The sequence below is a fragment of the Gouania willdenowi genome, chromosome 9 (assembly GCF_900634775.1).
Source record: "Gouania willdenowi chromosome 9, fGouWil2.1, whole genome shotgun sequence".
NCBI classification, from domain to species: Eukaryota; Metazoa; Chordata; class Actinopteri; order Blenniiformes; family Gobiesocidae; genus Gouania; species Gouania willdenowi.
Genome location: NC_041052.1, coordinates 16490729 through 16510909, shown reverse-complemented (window position 1 = coordinate 16510909; position 20181 = coordinate 16490729). Strand labels below are relative to the sequence as shown.

The 20181-nt window shown below is 39.5% G+C and overlaps 2 protein-coding genes across 4 annotated transcripts; both read left to right on the top strand.

The window, feature by feature from the left end:
• The first annotated feature begins 3043 nt into the window (after positions 1-3043).
• Positions 3044-14633, top strand: adora2aa (adenosine A2a receptor a). 2 transcript variants are annotated; one of them, XR_003674795.1, is made up of 4 exons: positions 3044-3139; positions 5922-6510; positions 9875-10972; positions 14612-14633. XR_003674795.1 is itself a non-coding variant. In XM_028457406.1 (3 exons), exons 2-3 carry the CDS (start codon positions 6176-6178, stop codon positions 10872-10874), a joined length of 1335 nt encoding a protein of 444 aa, XP_028313207.1. In that variant the 5' UTR covers positions 3044-3139; positions 5922-6175; the 3' UTR covers positions 10875-11641. The 2 variants fall into 2 exon arrangements, 1 of the variants encoding a protein (XP_028313207.1); XM_028457406.1 differs by lacking the exon at positions 14612-14633 and having other exon boundaries at positions 9875-11641.
• Positions 14544-17937, top strand: c8h22orf15 (chromosome 8 C22orf15 homolog). Of its 2 annotated transcripts, XM_028457407.1 has the most exons (5): positions 14544-14668; positions 14741-14827; positions 16333-16455; positions 16654-16728; positions 17342-17937. In XM_028457407.1, the coding sequence occupies exons 1-5, from the start codon at positions 14644-14646 to the stop codon at positions 17425-17427; spliced, it is 396 nt and encodes a 131-aa protein (XP_028313208.1). In that variant the 5' UTR covers positions 14544-14643; the 3' UTR covers positions 17428-17937. The 2 variants fall into 2 exon arrangements, with proteins under 2 accessions (XP_028313208.1, XP_028313209.1); XM_028457408.1 differs by lacking the exon at positions 16654-16728.
• Positions 17938-20181: the final 2244 nt, after the last annotated feature.

Sequence of the window (20181 nt, the reverse complement as noted above, 5' to 3'; positions counted from 1 at the left end):
CTGTAATGTGCAGTTTTTTGGCTGAAAACAATAACAATAGTGTGTGGATAGCAAGAGAAAATCACTTTGGTGATCAGTGATCTGCCTCAGAGCAAGTCATGCAGGCAAGTCAGCGTATAGACACGCCCACTCATGAATATGCATAAGCAGGCAGAAAACAGCCAGTTGGTCAGAAAGTCACTTTTCAGAGGCTAAAACTCTGGAAAACAGGCGAGTTTGGGAAAATAAACCTCAAATACTATGTTTTTGGGGTTCTTAGAACAAATGGAGATGAGTGAAAAATGCATGATATGGGACCTTTAAGATTTTAGTTGACAAACCAGTTACAGATATAGTAAAGCATAAGAGTTAATGCATTTTTTAAAGATTAAATTACCAATGTTCAATTTGATATTGGATGGTATTAGTGTTTGTAAATACCGGTACACACAGACAGATCTGATGTGATCAATCAGCTTTTATTAGTCAATAAAAATAATATATTTTCATATGGTTTTTATTTGACGTGATTTTAAAAAAAAAATTAATCTACTTATCAGTCTAAAAAATTTAGTTGACAAAAACTTTTAGATGACCAAATTAACAAAAATGGACCAAGTGTGTGGGTGTGAGATACCTGACATCATCTTGGTCTGAAACACAACAGAGTACGATTCTGATGTAGCAAAACTTCTCCGAGGAGGAAATGATGGGAAAGCTCATGAAGAAAAGAGAGATTTGAAGAGTTGGTGGAGGGCACAGAATTTACCAGTGGAGGATTTTTCCAATTATTCACTGAACAAGGTCCGTGGAGCATTAATGCACAACACAAGGAAGAGATCCATGAATCATGGTGTAGACCAGCGGTGTCAAACTCATGTTTTTCAAGGGCCACACATCATATGACCCTTTTTTGAGCTTAAGTGGGCCACAGATTTTAGGTGGGAGAAAAAAGGAAATTCATTAATGTGCCCTTGTTTGCACTTCTACGTATAAATGATATACTTTATAAATGATAAAGTATGTGAGAATATCAGTCCCTGCAAAATCTTCACTTAAATTTCCCTGATTTTGACAATTTGGGAAAATTTCATGGAATAATATCAGGAAAATTTGCCAGATTTGTAAAACATTTTGAATTCTTTCAACAATTTGAGATTAAAGATGACTGCCATCATGTGATATAATAACTGTAAAACTGAGCTCTGTAAATACTGGGGATTTAAATAGATTTTTTGTGTTTAGAGGGGCTGAGATATCTACAAATGAGTTAGTTGGTCATTTATAAATGTTTCATGTTTTCTCTATCATTTTTACTTTCTCGAGTGCGCAAAATTTGATGCTCTAAAGCAGTGGTTCCCAAACGGTGTGTCGCGGCACACTAGTGTATCGTGGGATTTTGTGACAGCCATACATTTATTGCAATATACAATGACACAAAAATAATTCTTTTTTAATTTTCTACTTTGTATGCACTCATTTCTTAATACAGAGGCTAACTCTAAACCTCATTTTTATTTTTATTTTTTATTATTTGTTAATAAATATTTCACGAGTAATACAGTTGTCTTTTATTTGGCATTAGTAAATAATGATGCACATTTACAGATATTGTACATGATGTGAGTGGTAACATGAGTTATAAAGGCTATTTTGCACAATAGGTGTGCCTTCAGATTCAGATTGGTGTACCTTTGGAGAAAAAGGTTTTGGAGCCACTGCTCTAAAGGGACAGAATTAGCCCCCGGACCTTGAGTTTGATACATGTGGTGTAGAAGCTGCAGAAGAAGCTACCAGTTGGTTGGGAGGAGGTGAGCGCTGGAGACAGCAGGATGTCACTTAGACACAGGCTGAGGTCAGATCAGCCTATTATCAGCTTAGAGTTTACCAACTTTGCCTCTAAATACCCAGATTTTAATCAAATGTCAGCATCTGTTGAATATCCCACACAAACAGTCCTATGCATAGAAGTTCTTCCTCCTGACAAGGCATTTTGATGGGGCAATAATAATAATATACTTTAAACCTTTTTTTTTTTTTCAGCTTTTATTTATTCTGAGGTCATCAGAAGACAAATGTTGTGTGTGTATGTATCATTTCCTTTAAGGCGCTTTTTAATTGAGCGGCTGGCTTTGCATTCCTCAGAGGAATGTGAACATTCAAGTCCTGAAGCTGAACCAGTTGAGAAACTCTGACCTAAATGTTGTGCTGCTAAGATGCTGGTGCAAATATTATTTATTTATTTTAAATCTGCCTTTATTCAAACAATATGTTTATGTTTAGGAGGATCAGAGGAAAAGGTCTTGGTGTGTTTTCCTTCTGCTGGAATCATTTACAGCTTTTATGAAAATAAACCCACTGTTCTCACTTATAGATGTTAAATGAGCCGAAGAAGATTCTCCAGCCTGCAAATGTTTTCATATATATTTTTATAATCTGCTTTTACAGTATTTTACCGGCAGATGATGGTTTTATGGTTGTTTTTTTTTATGTAACTAAAAGCTCTCCTGCTGCTGTTTTGGACAGTCATAGAAAAGAGATTTTAGTCACATAAATGATCAAACTGACACACGCACACACACACACACACACACACACACTAAAAGAGACATTAAAATGAACACAAAACAACCATAAAAGCCATCCTCTGTAGGCAAAATACTGTAAAAGAGGTCTTTAAAAGCAGTTAACCAGTACTAATAAAGATCAATGTGAAAATAAATGTGTTTGTGACACAGAGCACCTGCAATTTGCTCTGATTTGACAGCATGAGGCACAGTTTGTTAGAGATTCAATCCAAGGAAAGGCAGTCGGCTCTGTATTTAAACAGAACATGTTTAAGTTCTGCACTTTTTTTTTAATGATAAAATGATCCAAATTGTTCAAATTATGTAGAAAATTCATAGATCAGACATTTATTTACTTTATAGTTTTTATTTTACCATGATGACAGCTTTACCTCTGCTTCATCACCATCATTGCTCCGCCTCTTGGAAGGAAGAGCTTGAGGACTCATCAGAGTGGTGGAGGAAGGGTGTGTGTGTGTGTGTGTGTGTGTGTGTGTGTCAGTCCCTGAGCCTGGAGCTGCTCCTGCTGACCACATTTTGGTCTTTGGACCTTTTTTTTAAAAATGTTTTCTCCTCTTCAACCTGCAGAGAAGGTAAGATCCTCTGCACTGTGTGTTAACTCCACAGCTGCTCACTGATTTTAAATTCTTAAGTTTTAAAAGGCAATAAAAGTGGTGTTTGTGTTTGTTTTTAACTAAGCTGGGAGCCGAGCATTTCCAGGTATTTCTGGGCCTAAGGTGCACCATAAACGTAGGAAGTCAGGGATGCACTAAAGTAAAGTTGCAGTTATTGATTACTTTAATTTAATTTATTTGTTTGTTTTGAGCTAGGACAAATAGAACAATATATAAGAACCATGTACACTTATAGTAGCAGTGAATAATATGTTTGCTCAAAAAGGAGTGGGAAGAAGAAATACGTATTCAATTCCTTCCTGCTTCCTTAGTCTGTTTGGACATCTATTAATACACAAAAACAAATACTAAACAAAACAGGAAAACTGACGTATACTAATAATCTGCATGACGTGCAAGAATACAATACATTCACTTTGTGATTTTTGTTTGATTTGATTAAACCTGTGCTATTTCATTTCAAACCACTGCACATGATATGTTTATTAATTCTTGCCAAACTACAATAAAATACAAACATAATTTCTTCAAACCATAAATATACAAAGAAAACCTCTGTGTGGTTTGAAGACTACGGCCTACATGAGTTACTGATGAAGGTTTGGACAACGCAGTCTGATTTTTCTTAATGTCCAGTGGTTTGCATGACTTTTTGTGTTTAAGATCCCTGTTTTGTTTATCAATTAAAAACCATCACAATGAGTGTAAATCAATATATTTCACTCTCTAGTTTCACTACATGTTAGTGTATTGTTTACCATTTCATGCAAAAATCTGATGATTTAATTTGAATGTTATTACTTTTCTGGATGGGATTTTTGTTGTTGTAAGTCTGCTGCACGTTTCTCTCATTATTTCAATTGTTAACTGCACCATCTTTTTATCAAGTAAATGTAAGAGGGTAAAAATGTTCCTAAATCTAAGTTCCTTGTTGGTAATGAAGCATCATTGTGAGCTGATGGGATGCTCAAATCCTAAATGTGAAGCCATAAAATCTGCAGGAACAGTTATTTTAACATGAGCCAACTTCTCCGAGGAAGGTTTTCAGTTCACAGCTACTGATTTGACCCTAATAGTGAATAAACTCTGAGTAATAGAGGAGGGTAAACTGTGTAGTGGTAATAAAGTGGACAAGGAGAGAAAAAAGAGATCTCTGGGCAGTCCTTTATTGTCCCTGGTGATCCTTCACTGTAACTAATGACAAAGTTGTGCACTTGTGAATGGAGTAGATTCATGATGACCTCCTGATCGCTGTCAGCTGAGAAGAAAAACACAAGTCTGCTGTATTTACTCATCCCCAGCCCGGAGGGAGAAGCAGAGATCTGTATGTTCTCCAGCACAGCTGTTATCTGAAAAAGCTTTCTAACCTCTGCAAGCGTCTCCTCTGAGGGAACCCAAGCCTGATATCAGCCGCTCTAACTATAGCTTTGTTCAGCCTGTGAATGGACACTGTGTGTTGTTTATCAAGAATTATGATAAGATATCCTAAAGAGGCAGCGTGAGGGATGGAGGCACATTTCATCAGGTCTAATAGTACAAAAGTAGCTTCTGTTTAATAGATTGACCACAAGGGAGCAGTACAACAGTCCTGCACAGGGCCACTGAGAATAATCCCAGCTGAAAAATACCTGTTACATCCAATCTCAAAGCAGTTTAGAAGGAAAACAAGCAGTCTGCACCCTTGTTGTACCACCTCTACAAGTAAACCGCTGTATAAAACACTAGGGTACAAGTTTTTACCTTTGCCGAGGTGGTTGTTTTTGCTTGTGTTTATTTATTTTTTATCAGTCTAACTCAAAAACTAATAGATTTTGATGAGATTTTTAGGAAATATCTGAAAGGGGATAAGTACGGTGGCTGGGAAGTGTCAGGTGAATGCATTTACAGAAATGAACACAAATGCAAACAGGTCACAACACAAATGCAAACCGGCCACAACGGAAGTGTTTCCGACGGACCGGTAATACAGTCGGACAGTCGGACGGGTATTATGATATGATAGCCTGATAATGAAAAATATAATCAACTTTCACTTACTTTCATACACGTTTCGATGTCTTCTTCTTGTTCTTAACTGTTCTGGTGGGTTAAAAACATCCGCCAGTAACGTGTCCGACTGTAATACCGGTCCGTCGGAAACACTTCCGTTGTAGCCATTTTGCATTCGTGTTGTGACCTGTTTGCATTTGTGTTCGTTTCTGTAAATGCATTCACCTGACACTTCCCAGCCACCGTAGATAAGGGACAAAACACATAAAATATGCAATCACATATTTTAGAATAGTAATAAAGAAAGACATTTTTTAAAAAGTGACTTCCGTAAAAAGGAAGTTCCTCTTTACAAAGCTAAGGGGAACCTGGCAAGGATCGCGACAGGTTACATCCCATTATGTGGCTCACTGCATCATATTGCAAATAGTAAAATAGAAGAACTTCCAAAAACTTCATACAGTTCTTTTCCACAAGTTTGTGACTGAAAGCTGTGCAGATTCTCAGAGTGCAACTTGGCATTTACATCTATAAATGTTTTATCTCATACTCGTCCAATTTCTTTCAACCAGTTTTCATGAGATCTTATAATTTACCAAAGTTGCTGATGTTTATGGAAGTGACATGAGTTGGTTTTTCTGCTTAAAGCGTGATATAAGTAACCAAACGTTTCACTTCTAGTTTATTCTACTGTACTTTCTCCTTTGTCGTTGGCTTCTCTTTTTTCACTTCTGCTCGTCTTGATCTACAGTGTCTGATGCTGCGGTCATCTCAGTCCTCTGTGGAGTTCACAGGGAAAAATTGCTAAGGGAGAGGTCAGTTCCGTGGCTCCGTCTGCACTCCAGCTTGTTTTAGCCTTGGAATCTGAATCTGCTGCAGTTTGAGGGAATCTGTGGATGTTTCTGAAGTCGTGGAGGCTGACCGCAGCGACTGCCGAGCTGCAGATATGGACGTTGAGGCGAGGTTTCCTCCTTCTTCACCAGTGACCTCGCTGTTTGCCTCACCATGCTGGAAAACCCAGCCGAAGTCCCGTACATAATTCTGGAGCTGCTGATCGCCATTTTCTCCGTGCTGGGCAATGTGCTGGTCTGCTGGGCTGTGTGCCTGAACAGCAACCTGCAGACCATTACCAACTTCTTTGTGGTGTCCCTGGCAGTGGCCGACATTGCTGTAGGCGTCCTGGCCATTCCCTTTGCCATCGCAATAAGCACTGGCTTCTGCTCCAACTTCTACGGCTGCCTGTTCATCGCCTGCTTCGTGCTGATTCTCACGCAGAGCTCCATCTTCAGCCTGCTGGCTATCGCCATCGATCGCTACATCGCCATTCAGATCCCACTTAGGTAAGTGATGACTAGGGTTGAAAGATTGTCCCATAGTTTATTGAGAGCTGATTTGTTTTACAGTTGCTACTAAACCTTTCCTATATCTTCATATCTAATCAAGCCACATTCCCAGACAGCACACAAACGTTGAGCCAGTGTTGGCCCAAGCCATGTAGTTCTATCGCCTTGATGTAGCAGGGAGAGCGTTTGCTCATTGGCAATATGTAGACGAGATGTCGGCATTAACTCAAAAATGACCACCACACGACGTCTGAACGACCCACTAAGCCACATGAGTCAAGCTCCTCCTCGAGGGCCGGATTCCTGAGACTTTTAGATGTGTCCACTACTGGTGGAGACCAATGTGTTGTGATCAAGCTCTGCAGAAGCATGATAACGAGCCATTCATTTGATTCAGGTGTGTTGGAGCAGGGACACATCTAAAAGTCTGAGGAATCCGGCCCTCGAGGACTGGAGTTCGACACCCCTGCACTAAGCAAACAGACGTTGAAGTGACGTGAGGGTCCGACGTTGAGAAGTTGTCTCTGGTGCAGAGTGAAAGTTTTTACAGACATTGTCTGGACGTCCAAAAAAGACGTAATAAAAAGACTAAGGTTGGATTCAAACCCCGGACCCTATGCTTTCAGGCGCGCTTCCTTTACAATTGTGCCACCGTGGAATTCACAGTGCAAAATATTACAAATCATTAGTCAGTATTATCTACAGTCAATATACATAGCCAGTTGTATTTCAGTAACATTCATATATTACTTGTAAATGTTTTTAAGAATTAATGTTATTGTCAAGTCTTAATTCCAACTGATCAAGCCGATGTTTAAACGATGTTGAGAAGACGTTTTTTTCAGGTTAATTCTAATTGACGATGTACCTTTGAAAAGTTATGTTGGTAAAAGGATTCACATTTGGCTTTATTCTACAATGTTAATAAACCTAAATCGTGCGAATGTGAATTGGCCATATGCCACGGTGGTGCAACGGTTAAGGAAGCACCCATGAAAGCATAGGGTCAGGGGTTTGAATCCAACCTTGGCCTTTTTTTTTTAATTACGTCTTTTTTGGAAGTCCAGATGATGTCCGTAAAAACTTTTACTCTGCACCCACCAAAGACATCTTCTCAATGTTGTACCATCACATCACTTCAACGTCGGTTTGCTCAATGGGTCGTTCAGACGTCTTCTGGTGGTCATTTTTGAATAAATGCCGACATCTCTGCGACATATTGCTTTTGAGTAAACGCTTTCCCTGCAACATTGGGGCGATGGAGCTATATGGGTCGTGCCAACATTGGCGCAACATTTGTGTGCTGTCTGGGTTGGGACGCAGTGTCAGCACTGAATGCTGAGAAACTCAGGTAACTCAAGATTGTGTCCAGTTCTGTGTATGCATCCCTGGTTTTAGCCAAATGTCCAACCGTGGACGGAGTTTCAGTTTTAGAAAACAAGCTGGGAGGTAAACGGCTTCCGATTGAGGCAGAACAACATCTGTAGTGTGCCGTATTTCATGTTGTCTTCTTGTGTTTTTTTAAATCAGACTCTGAGCTCCAGGCAGTGGAGGTCCCACAGTGATGCCTCATAAGTCATCTCTGCCAATCATAAAAAAGACACCACCTTTGACCCAGAGTCTCGGTTAAAGACGTGTGTCCAGAAAATGTGTTCCCCTCGAGGCCTCGAGCAAATCCCCTTAGAGCGACTCACAGAGATTTCTGTAAATGCTCGTTCAGACTTTCTCTAACCTCCTGCTAACCCTGTGAACATGATCTTACATTACAAGTCAGACTTTGGGATTTATTTGTCCTTAAATTATACCAGGCTGTTCACAGAGGTGCCAGGCCTTCAGAGGAGTTGAATCATTCACCTCTCTGTTTTCACACACCCTTCTCTATGTTTGTTCGTCACATCCGTGGATTTGTTTTGTCTTTGTTGACCTTTTGCCCTTTAACATTTGAAGAATGTGATAGAAACGAGCTAAACGTCTCAGCTGCTCTCCCACACTGTACTGCTGGCTGTGCTGAAAATAGACTTTTGAGGAGTCCTCACAGAGGATGTTTGTCCACCTCATTTTATCCTTTGGGTGGATGTGGAAGGTTTTCATGAAGCAATTCAACTATTCTACACAATTATTCATGCCAGAGCGGCACCACTGAATCAATGGCATAGGCATTAAAAAAAAAAAAAAATCCACATAATTCCAAAAGCATGACCACCCAGAAAAATGCATTTTATTTTGAACTGTCTTTTGTTCCTCCTTTCCTGCCTAAAACATCATACACCAAATTGCATATGACAAGAAGGAACCAGATATTCTTAATTTTCATTTCAAAATTTAAGGGAGAACTGAGCATTAAGGTGCATTTCATTTTGTATCCCGATAGCCGACTGTACTGCTTCAACACGTTTGTAAAGCCAGCAAGAATCCACCTACGTGGTCCTTGTGTCACTTAATAAGACATCATCACTCCTAAATCCATACAATCATCTAAATCATCACAAACCAATCTTTGTTCATCTTTCCTTGAACATTGCACACCAATATTGTAGATCCAGAGGTAGAACCGACTATAACTGTGGTTTTGTTTCAAAGTTTCATGTTGCTTTTAAAAAAAACAAAAAAAAAAAAACAGGATTCCGAGGCGTATCACTTGCTATAAAATGCAATCAGGAAGATAAAACAACAACCAGGAACATAAAAAATGAAACATTAAGGTAAAACCTTTTTGGTGTTATGGCTGGTGCCTCTTGGCCTCATAGTTTGCCCTTCCTCTTTCCTTTCTCACCTAAAACACCTGATTGAGCAGTCAGGTGGAGAGGAGGGATGAAGTGTATAAAAGGGCTGAGAGGACCAGAAGAAAAGAGGCACAACATTGACCAGCAGCAGATGTGAGGAGATGTTTTCCTGCTCCCTGCTAGACATTTTGTAAGTTTGTTATTTAGTTTGCACTGGAGATTACTGGTAGTCCTGTTTTTGTATTCATTTAGATATGGGCTCAGTGTATTGTTGTTTTTTGTAGTTTAAAGGGTGGATGCTGGTTGTGACTGCTCTGTATCGGGTTGGCTACCGCCCCCCTACTTTTGTTCAGTTTGGCCAGGGTCTCCAGTTCCTTGTTTTCTTTGAGTTACTTATGTTTCTGTTGATAATTTTCAGGTCCTTTTCCACAATAATTTGTGTTTTATATCCTATTAATGTTGTGGCCCCCTCCCCTAAGAAGCTCTGGAGTTAGGTCCAGTAGAGAGTCGTAACAATGGGTTTTAACTTGAAGAAGTGTAAACACTGGCTGGTTCACTAAACATCCTGAAGGTTGAGACTCACCTGAACCATGATAGTCTAAAAGCACTTACAAAACTGATGCTCATCTCCTCTGCAGGTACAACAGTTTGGTGACCGGTGAGAGGGCACGTGGAATCATCGCCATCTGCTGGGTTTTGTCCATCTTTATCGGACTGACTCCTATGATGGGCTGGCACAAGCTGCCCAGCAGCATAAACGGTACCTGCCTGCCCGGTCTGATGCAGTGCCTGTTTGAGGAGGTTGTGGCCATGGACTACATGGTCTACTTCAACTTCTTTGCCTGTGTGCTAATCCCCCTGCTGCTGATGCTAGCCATCTACCTATGCATCTTCATGGCAGCTCGCCACCAGCTCAAACTGATGGACATGAAGGCGATTCACGGAGGGAAGTCAAGATCCACACTGCAGAAGGAGATCCAGGCCGCCAAGTCTCTGGCCATCATCGTGGGTCTGTTTGCGTTCTGCTGGCTACCTCTGCACATCATCAACTGCTTCACGCTCTTCTGCCAACACTGCCCTCATGCTCCACCCTGGATCCTCAACATAGCCATCATCCTAACCCACGCCAACTCTGTGGTGAACCCTTTCATCTATGCGTATCGCATTCACGAGTTTAGACAAACCTTTCGCAAGATCATCCGGCGCCACATCCTGGGCCGTCAGGAGGTTTTTCATAGTGGTAGCAGTATGAGAAGCTCTGCTCACATTAGCATCACAGACTCCATCAGACTCACGGCACATAGCCTCAGCCTCGATGCCTTCAATGATCACAGCAGCAGCAACAGCTGTGAGAGCGCCTGCCACTGTTCATCTCATGTACCGTCCGTTGGGGGCAGTTTGGTTGGGGTATCAAATTTCCCTCTGACAGTCATTGTTCCCCACTGCCCCAAAATGGGACACTGTTCACTGCAGACCATCAAACAGCATCACAGCTCTAATGATTACCATGCACTGTGCACAACCCAGGAACATGCTGTATCTGAAGACCCAGAGGAAAAGAGCAAACCGAGTCTAACCTCGCTCATCAACAAGCAGACCAGGAAGAGTTGCTTTGGGGAACTGTTGAAGGTGTCCTGACACAGAGGGTCTGCTGAATCATCTAGGGGTCTCATGTCATCACCACCTCGGGATGAGCTGGAAGTAAAAACACTGCAAACAAACAGCAGGCCATTAAGGTCAGAGTGATTCATGAAACTTGCTGTCTTGAAAAACTGCACTTTTTTTTTTTTAGAAATTTGGAGAATGAGAGCACCATAGTTTCAATGTTTCATATGGGTTCCTGTTTTTCTAAACTGTGCTGTAACAGTCTTTACTTTACTTTATTCCTTCCTTTCCCAAGTTGTTTGTCTCTTTAGAATACTCAAATCATTAAACAGGCTGAAAGATCCAAAGGAACCAAAATGTTATATTAATTTACAGAATAAATCCATGCACTGACATATAAATATATCTCCACACTAGCACAACTGTAGCAGCACTGAACCGTTCCAGCAATAATCCCAGCATTATCATAACACTGAAGCAGCACCCGGCCAGTCACAATAATGCCAACATACACGTTTTCTGATGGTTTTAACCATGTTGTAATTACACACAGATAAAGTTGACCTACAGTTGTACTCAAAGATTTACATCTTACATCCTGACAAAAGTTTGAATTCTTAATTATTACACTTTTGTTTAGTATTCTTCTCCTTTTGAGAAGCGTAGCTAATTCTGCCAGGGTATCGAAATTGAAGTGCGCACTTTAGTGCTTCTCAACGTTACCAGGACAAAAGAAACGTAGGATACAACCCACATAACGCATGCATGCATCACACCAATGATGTTAATATGAAACAACCTCAGACAAAGGATGCTTTTGTTGAGTTAAACAGTTGTATTGCATCACATTTTTATTGCTTTGCTCAAAGGTTTGTCTGCATCATAGTTGATTAAACTAATCACTACTGCACTGTTTTGCTTGTACAGAGGCTTAAAGTCTTCTTTTATGAAGTGTTTTAGTATCTACTGATGGTATTTTGATAAATAAATGCTCTTATGTTTCAAAGGTCTTCTTGGTCTTCTTGCAGTCAGCCACTGAACAATGATGGCCAATAAGTAGTCAATAAGCATGCTGGAGGTTTACCTGATCTATGTAGCCTGGTTTTGGTAGACAAAGGGTCCATCAGCACCAGTACAAAAAGGCCAAAGTAGAGTCATAACCAAGAGGACGGAAACCAAGGAAGAATGCAGACAAACGGGGAGATTCCCACTTGAAGAACACAGCCTAAATACACCTCAGGGCGATGACATGATGAGTTGCAGATGGTAGTCACAGGACAGATAAGTGAAGCTGATTAGCAGAGCTAGGAACGTGAGCTGTGACATGCTTTTTGTCATGACATGAGATGCTTTTTGCTTGCTCTAATGAGTTTGGGCATGTTGGTAAATTACAATGGATTTTTTTTTTACCTTCAAAGTGATTTATTCTGTTGTAAATATTAGTGTTGTAGTATTCAAGACCAGTCTTGGTTTTTTGAAGGTCTTGAAGCATTTGTAATTGATCTTTTCTCTGTCTCTGACTGACCAGACTTGGGATTTTGATTAGATAATAGTTAGGGCTGGGCAGTATGACCAAAAATGTATATCACGGTACTTTTTCAAAATTCTAACAGTATTTTTTTTCTCATGCATAATCAGGTGTTCACAGCATTTTCTACTGGTTGAGAGGAATTACTGCAGTAGATTGACTTAGGATGGTCTATTTTACTGTCATGATGAGTGAATATTGTAGAATAATTCCACTAATAGTAAAACAAGTTTGCAACAGCAGCCCAATGGCTCTTTGCCGCACTAGCTTAGCTTTAGCATTAGCTTGATTTCTAGCTTTAAATGCATACTGAGTGGTGTGGTGGTTTCTTTTGGTAAATAAGGTAGCGTTTTGTTTGCAATAAGAATTTCAAATTGCGATGCATTGCTCTCTTTTTTTGTGTATTACTGCTGAACTGCCAACACGCTAAGCTAACTGTGCCTCCGTGTCCGTGAGTGTTGCAGAGGTATCCGCACGTGTAGCTTCAGAGATTTCAATTGTGTCTTTCTTATCCATTTACACCGCAACTTACACCAGAGCGCTACTGTTTACCTTCCTATTTAGAAGTGCAATATTGAAAAGAGTCCGGTCTGAAACATGGCGCAGTGTAGCGTTCCGAAAGTTGTCCAATCGCTTACACCGGTACGGCGGTATATTGAAAATTCACATCATGACGAAAATATATACGATATGAACTGGTATACCGCCCAGCCCTAAAAATAGTGTAATATGACTTCAAACATTTAACATCAGCTCACTGACTGTTCTGCCAAATTGGGAAATTTTTTCCATATGTTTCACTTGAACTTGAACATCAGTCCATTTTATTTCTAGTCAGAAATAGCTCTGAACACTTACTTTGTGTCTCATTCACCTGCCAAATAAATATCTTACTTTCAGACGTTAAGATCATTCATGGAGTTATTAGTGGCTTTTAAATTCATACAAGGATCTTTTTTTGTTGGCAAGATTTAAGATTTATGCTTGTTGTGCATTGAAAGCATTGTTGACACTTGGTTTTTGTCACTCAAATGTATTCAAAATGCTCTTTAACTGTCCAACCTTGTTTTTAAACTAGTTTTATTCTCGCGTCTTGGTCTTGGCTTGTCTCGGTCTTAGTAATGACTCAGTCTAAAATCCCAAAATGTTTTTTGTTTTACATTTATTTTTACATGCAAAATACTGACAATCTTCAGTGAAACAACTTTCAATCATTTATTATCAAAAGGGTAGGAAGTAAAAGTGAATGCCGAAGAGAGTGGAAAAAAAACTAAAGCTGGTGGAAGTTTCTTGGCAAGAGGACTGGAAAGTTCGAAGGGTTTATCTTTTTGTCAAAGATTGGGCCACAGTAAACAATGTGCACCAATTGCTGACTTTACAATAAAGTAGCAGCGTGGGAAAAATTCAAGCCTTGTAATTTGACAGTGAAGGAGAAACATCATCTTATGGCAATCTTTGTTCAGAAAACTGTATAACCAAAGGTAAATTATAGCATCCTCAGGTGCTGTTTCTTTTTAAGCAAGAGAAAGGGACTGATTATTGAACATGTTAGACAGTTTTGCACAAATATAATATTTGAATTAAGCATTTAAGTTTAAGTACAATGACCACTCTACAAGATTGACACAGGCTGATGAACTGTAGATGTTCTTTCATTACAGTAAGGTTTCACAGGGGATTGAATAGCAATATAACCTTGCCTTTGGATTTCTTTATTTTTCCCAGCGTTTATCGCAATTCCCTCAGGTTACAGGATCTTTGTCTTTTTTTTAAAAGTTTTCCTCAGGAGGACTTTGGTCTTAGTTCTCTGCTGTGAGGATATTTAGTATTTTTCAGACCTTTAGATAATGGGACCATGAATAATAAAGAAACTTCTGTCAGGCACTCTTTATCTTGGTAAGAGGATGAGAAAAATGTTTTGGATGTCAAGAACATTCCTTCTTTTCTTTAAAAGCGATGGAAGGTACTTAATGGTGCAGAAGTGGAAACTTCTAAACCTCTTTATATTCACAGTCCGGCCTCGTAATCTCTGTCCAACAAACAGTTGTGAAGTCCAGAGCGCTGCATTTGAAAGCTCCAAGGAGACACGTCCCAGCACTTCTTTGTCTTCTCATTTAAGAGGGTGTTCTGTGTGTGTGTGTGGGTGTGTGTGTGTCTGTGCGCTGAGTGCTGATCTACAAAGAGAACCCAGACAAAAACATTGATTTCTCTCATGTTGTTCCAATGCTCCTGGAGTAAACAGTCGGTGGTAAACGCAGCAGAGGAACTACTAAGATGTTTGTCACCATCCTGTTTGGAGGTTTGTACGGTTCGTAGTGATCGAACAACTCTTTTTTTATCTGACTTCATGATGTTTGTCCTGTCCTGACAGAGGGCAGGATGGAACTGCTCAATTTGAACTGCCGGCTCATCAACTTCATCCATCACCTGAAGGAGAAGAGCGGGTTGGATTCTAAAGGTACCAAGAACTTGATCATTGTTATGGTTGAGGTAAGCTCCAGAAGTTCTAAATGAGTGTTAGAATGGAGATTAAAGGTGTTGTGGAGGTGCTTTTGCTTTACTTTCAGCTGCCGTCCAATGTCAGCAGGGTTGGTTGTTTAAAGAGTGTCTAAACCTCTGGCTATGGCTGATGTGCATCCAGGCTGGAAGTTTAAAAAAATGGCTTCAGGAATAGTTAAGACACACACAGTCTATACTATCAAATATCCAAAGAACAATCTATGCAATGCTAACAACCTACTCAATACTTACTGTAGCTCTCTATTCACAATGAACTCAGTCCTCACCACAGATTACAGAGTCCACAGGTGTTAGTTTTTATAGGAGGGGCGGAGCCAACAGTGCTAGTTTGTGATGTACGAAGCCACCAAAACATCACAAAACTCAGCCAATAGCAAAACACTTTATGGGTTTTAATCCATAAAGGGCACCCACTCGCTAATCAGATCACAATAATGCGGAGGGTGTGAAAGGTGAACAGCGATCTGGCGGGGGTTCAGTAACGTTCCAAATACAACCCAGTCATATCTACAGACTGATATGTTAAAGAAAGAACTTTGAGTATTTTATCTCTTCGGAGTGAAATAAATAAAAACTACCAGTAAAAGTAGGTGGTTGAAGGTTCAAACATACTCGGGCGGACTCCACGCCCAACGGACTCCATGCCGACTGTCCGCACACCTTTAAGGTTACATAATCGGGCCCACTGCTGCATAGTAGTTTCCATTAAAATCCTACTTTTCCCACAATCCTTAACGTTTCTCTGTAATCCTTGTGGCCATACCCGCCTGTCATTGCCCAATCTCATGAGATCTCAGAAGCTAAGCAGGTCTGGGTCTGGTTAGTAGTTGGATGGGAGACCACTGGGCAAGACACTTCACCGACATTGCCTAGTATGAATGTAGTGAGTGAGTGTTGGTGGTGGTCGGAGGGGCTGATGGTGCACTTTGGCAGCCTCACTTCCATCAGTCTGCCCCAGAGCAACTGTGGCTTCAATAGTAGCTTACCACTACTAAGTGTGGCGTGAAAGAATAATGCCATAATTCTGTAAAGCGCTTTGAGTGTCTATGTTAATGTGCTATATAAAATCCAATGCATTATTATTTTATATCACTCCTGGAAGGTGTCGGTACGTTTGTAGCTCGTCTGCCAGTCTCTCTTTAAGCTTGTGTTCATCTCACGTGCTCTGTTCCACCAGGCGGGTGAAATGCAGGTCGGTGTTACATTGAGTGCGGGTCGATACAAAGCCGGGCAGTGTTTTGTGTGACACCAAGTATGCGGAGAACTCTGCGTGGTAGTAAAATCGGAGCTTTGCCGTTAATTGGCCCAGCGGACTCTGCTTCACAGAAGTACACTTTAGAATGTTTGAGCCTTAACCCTTTTTAAAAAAAATATGTAATCTGCTTTTTTCTAGGCCATTTATTTAGTCTATAGAAACCAGTGTCTTCGCTTGTCTCCCTGCAGAGCGTGTGGGCGTGATGGACAGCAGCGGTAAAGTGATCAACCTGCAGGCCCTGCCCAACTGTTTGGCTCTGGCCAGCAGCGTTCTGGTGGAGCGGCAGTTCTACGTCCTCCTACGAGCATGCCGTGAGTGTTAGCATCCATCATCAGCACTTCAAAGAGTCCTCACATCTTTAAAACATTGTCCAGACAACGTGTAACGTAGAGCGTTGGTTCTGGATGAAAGCATTTCAGTGACGTGATGATAAGAACATGAGCAAGCTAATCGAGAAACTAACCGCGGAAACATGTGAGGTCAGTGTGTGTGGTTTTATTTACCTTCAGGAGATGAAGACACTGGAGCTCAGAAATATGTGTCTCTTTTAACCAACTACAGCCAGAGTCCTGCTAAGCTGACAGGTAACAAAAACCCAACACCTAGTGTAATGCTCCACTAACCTTTCAGTTCTCAGTAAGTAACTCTAAGTGTTACTGTTTGTTCATTTTGCCTTGGAATCTCACCAACAAAATGTTTTTGTGTTACTATAAAAACTAACAAACGATATCCATATTTAGTTTTATTCAGCTTCTAGCTGTCGGCATACTCAACTCAACTCTATTGTGTCTGCAGCATCTAAAGAATAGAATCCATTTATTAGTGTTTTCCTGACATTTTTTGAAAAAAATGAAGAAAATTAGTTCAATAAAAGATTCTGGTGTCTGCATGAACCTGATGTGAAAAAGATTATCAAATCACTATGAGGGTATATTGATCATTAGAAATAAAATTAATTAATATAATCAATATATTGTTTCCATAAATTTTGGCTTTGCTGTAGAAAATGTTTTGGAGACTGGTGACGAGAGGGTGAACTAGCTGACATGGATTTTTTTCTGGCGATACATAATCAACAAATTTCTGCTTCTAAAACCATATTAAAAACCAGTTAAATTTCCCCCAATTTCAAAGTCAAAAATAAAAACAAATGTGCTGCTACTGTCGGTTTCTGATGTTACATTTCTGTGTTTGTAGAGCTTCTGAAGAACCTGTCAAAACCCCAAAACCCGGACAGAAGAACAAAGAAAGGAGGGAGACGGAGAAACAAAAAATGTCTCTGAAAACAACAGGGGCCACAAAATTAGAGACAAAAATTTGACCCTGTATGAGAAACACCTGTGTGGCTTTGTATCGGCTGCTTTCTTACCACCACAAACATGACTTACTTTTACCCCACAGTGTTTTCTCAGGATTCCTGTTCTCAACACATGACAATATTTGAACAACATTACGTTTGTTCACACCAACTTCTCTAAGCACTTTAAAGGGGAAGTGAAACCGTTTAAAAAATCATGATCATCATTTGGATTATATGTTAATTAAGCAATAATGTTTCATTGTTTTGTGCATGTTTTTGTTAATTAAAGCAACTAGCACAGTGCCCGTCGGAAGTATTTATTCATATAGTGGGAGCTTCAGTAGAGTTGTCAATTATGGCCAAACAAGTATGTGTTTGAAGGTTGAATGTACAAAGAGATGTACATATTCTGTACTCTGTAGTGTTATAAAGGGGTTTATTTGCAGATGCAAAGTAAAATAGCATGTGCGATTTCCCTGGTTTAATTCTATGCGACATGGGCATCATAAGTTTGTTTTTTGTTTTTTTTACTCATTTTTATATTTTTTTCATTTGGTGTATTTTTCTGTAGTGTATGTTTCTCGGAATCATTATGTGTATTTTTGTATCTTTCTGTTGTGTTTTTGTGAATTTTTTTGTATAATTATTGTTTTTTGTTGCTATTGTGTGATTCTGGAGTCATTTTGTGTATTTTTGTGTCTTTTTTTGTGGAGCTTTGTGCATTTTTGTTGTCATTTTGTGTATTTTTTGTATAAATACTTAGTTTTGTGCATTTTGTCATTTTCATATTTTGTGTATAATGTATGTTTTTTGGAGCTATTTTTTTGTGTTTTTGGAGCCTTTTTGTATATTTTTGTGCATTTCTGTTGTCGTTTTGTGTACTTTTTGTATTAATATTCTTTAGTTTACGTCATTATATGTATTTTTGTATCTTTCATTTGTTTTTTTGTGCATTTTTTGTATAACTATTGTTTTTTGTTGCCATTGTAGTGTGATTCTGGAGTCAGTTTGTGTATTTTTGTATCATTTTTAGTGTAGATTTGTGCCTTCCTGTTGTCATTTTGTTTTGTGTATTTTGAGACATTTTAGTATTTTTGTTGTCGTTTGGTGTGTGTATGTGTGTGTGTGTGCGTGTGTGTGTGTGTGTGTGTGTGTGTGTGTGTGTGACTCGCTACTCCGTGGCTCATACACTCACGCGAGGAGCTGTGCCGTGATATAGATATAGATGGTGCGCTAGCGCCCCCTCACACTGAGGTCAAAAGCTGAATAGGTTTCACTTCTAAAATAAATAAATAAATTTTAAAATAAACATTTTGAAATCACCAAATTGCTCCAAAATAACGGATGCACAAACTCGGGGTATTTGGAAGCCGTTGACAAAGTTTCAGGTCGAACAGGCACCGCGTCGGGGAGATATTCGCTCCACACACACGCCCACACACACACACACACACACACACACACACACACACACACACACACACGCACACACACACACACACACTGTGATCCATTACAGCACCATGACAGTACAGGATAGACAGACATCGCAATTTCACTTCTTTCAGGAACAACTGGTATCTAAAACTATTAATCGAGCCATTCACTTTACAGGCCATGTTTTCTTAGACTTCAATGGTTTCATCTTTGAGACACACAAACCATCTGCTAAGCAAAGCAAGGCTAGCAGGACCTTTTTTGGTCTTTGAAATAATTTTGTAATGCAGTACTGCAGCCTTATCTCCATTTTACAGCCACAATTTGTAGCTCAAAATGTTGTTGCAATCTTCCTCTTTCTTACTTTTGGTGGGAATGCTTAGCAAGTCTAACTTTTACCCCAAGACTATAATGGGCAGCTTTAACTCAGTGTGATCAGAGCCTGCTTTTACCTTCCTTCACGCAATCGTCAAGGGGAGCATGGGTCAAATCTTGTCCTGCACAATGTCTGTAACTTTGATTATAAATAAATGTGTATTAAATCCTCAATGACTTAATGTAATGCTGTTTGTTCGCTGTGAATACTACACCTAAAAATGTCAAAGCTTTTGTGTTCAAACTTGTGTTCATTTACAATAAACACATACTGCCAAACAAGTTTGCATTCCCTCTAGCATTGTCGTGGCATTGTTATTTTTTCTAGTTGTGGGAAAGCAAAGTTTGCTATTACTCTCCCAATTCTTAACCGATCTACACCCTTCAAACAATAAACAATTTTCATTGCTTAGTGGCATGCTGCTATGTAATTTGTAAAATTGAGTCAAAATAAAAGTTTGCTAAATCCTCAAAGGTTTCACATAATGCTGTTTATTCCCTGTGAGTACAGATAAGCTAAGGAAAAAATGTCAAAAGCCATAAAATGGAGATAAGGCTACAAAAAGGCATAAATTAATTTGTAAAACTATTGTAAATACTTGTTGTTTTTACAATTTAAATGTTTTACATTGTCGTGTTTTTGTTTTTGTAAATGTTTGGGGCAGAGAGAACAGTAGTTTCAAATCTCTATATGTCTTGTATATGTAGTGGTTTTGACATTAAAGCTGACTTTGAACATGACTAAAAAGTAATAATTTCAAATGTCAAAAAAAGGGAGATAAAGTGTTTGAAATTTTGTCACCCTTTTTTATGCCTTACTGCCGTTTTGAGAAATTTACATTTTTTGCCCTGTTTTACGCATTACTACAGCCTTATTTCCATTTTATGGCATTTTGTTACCCTGATGAAGGTCCTCTGACTGAAA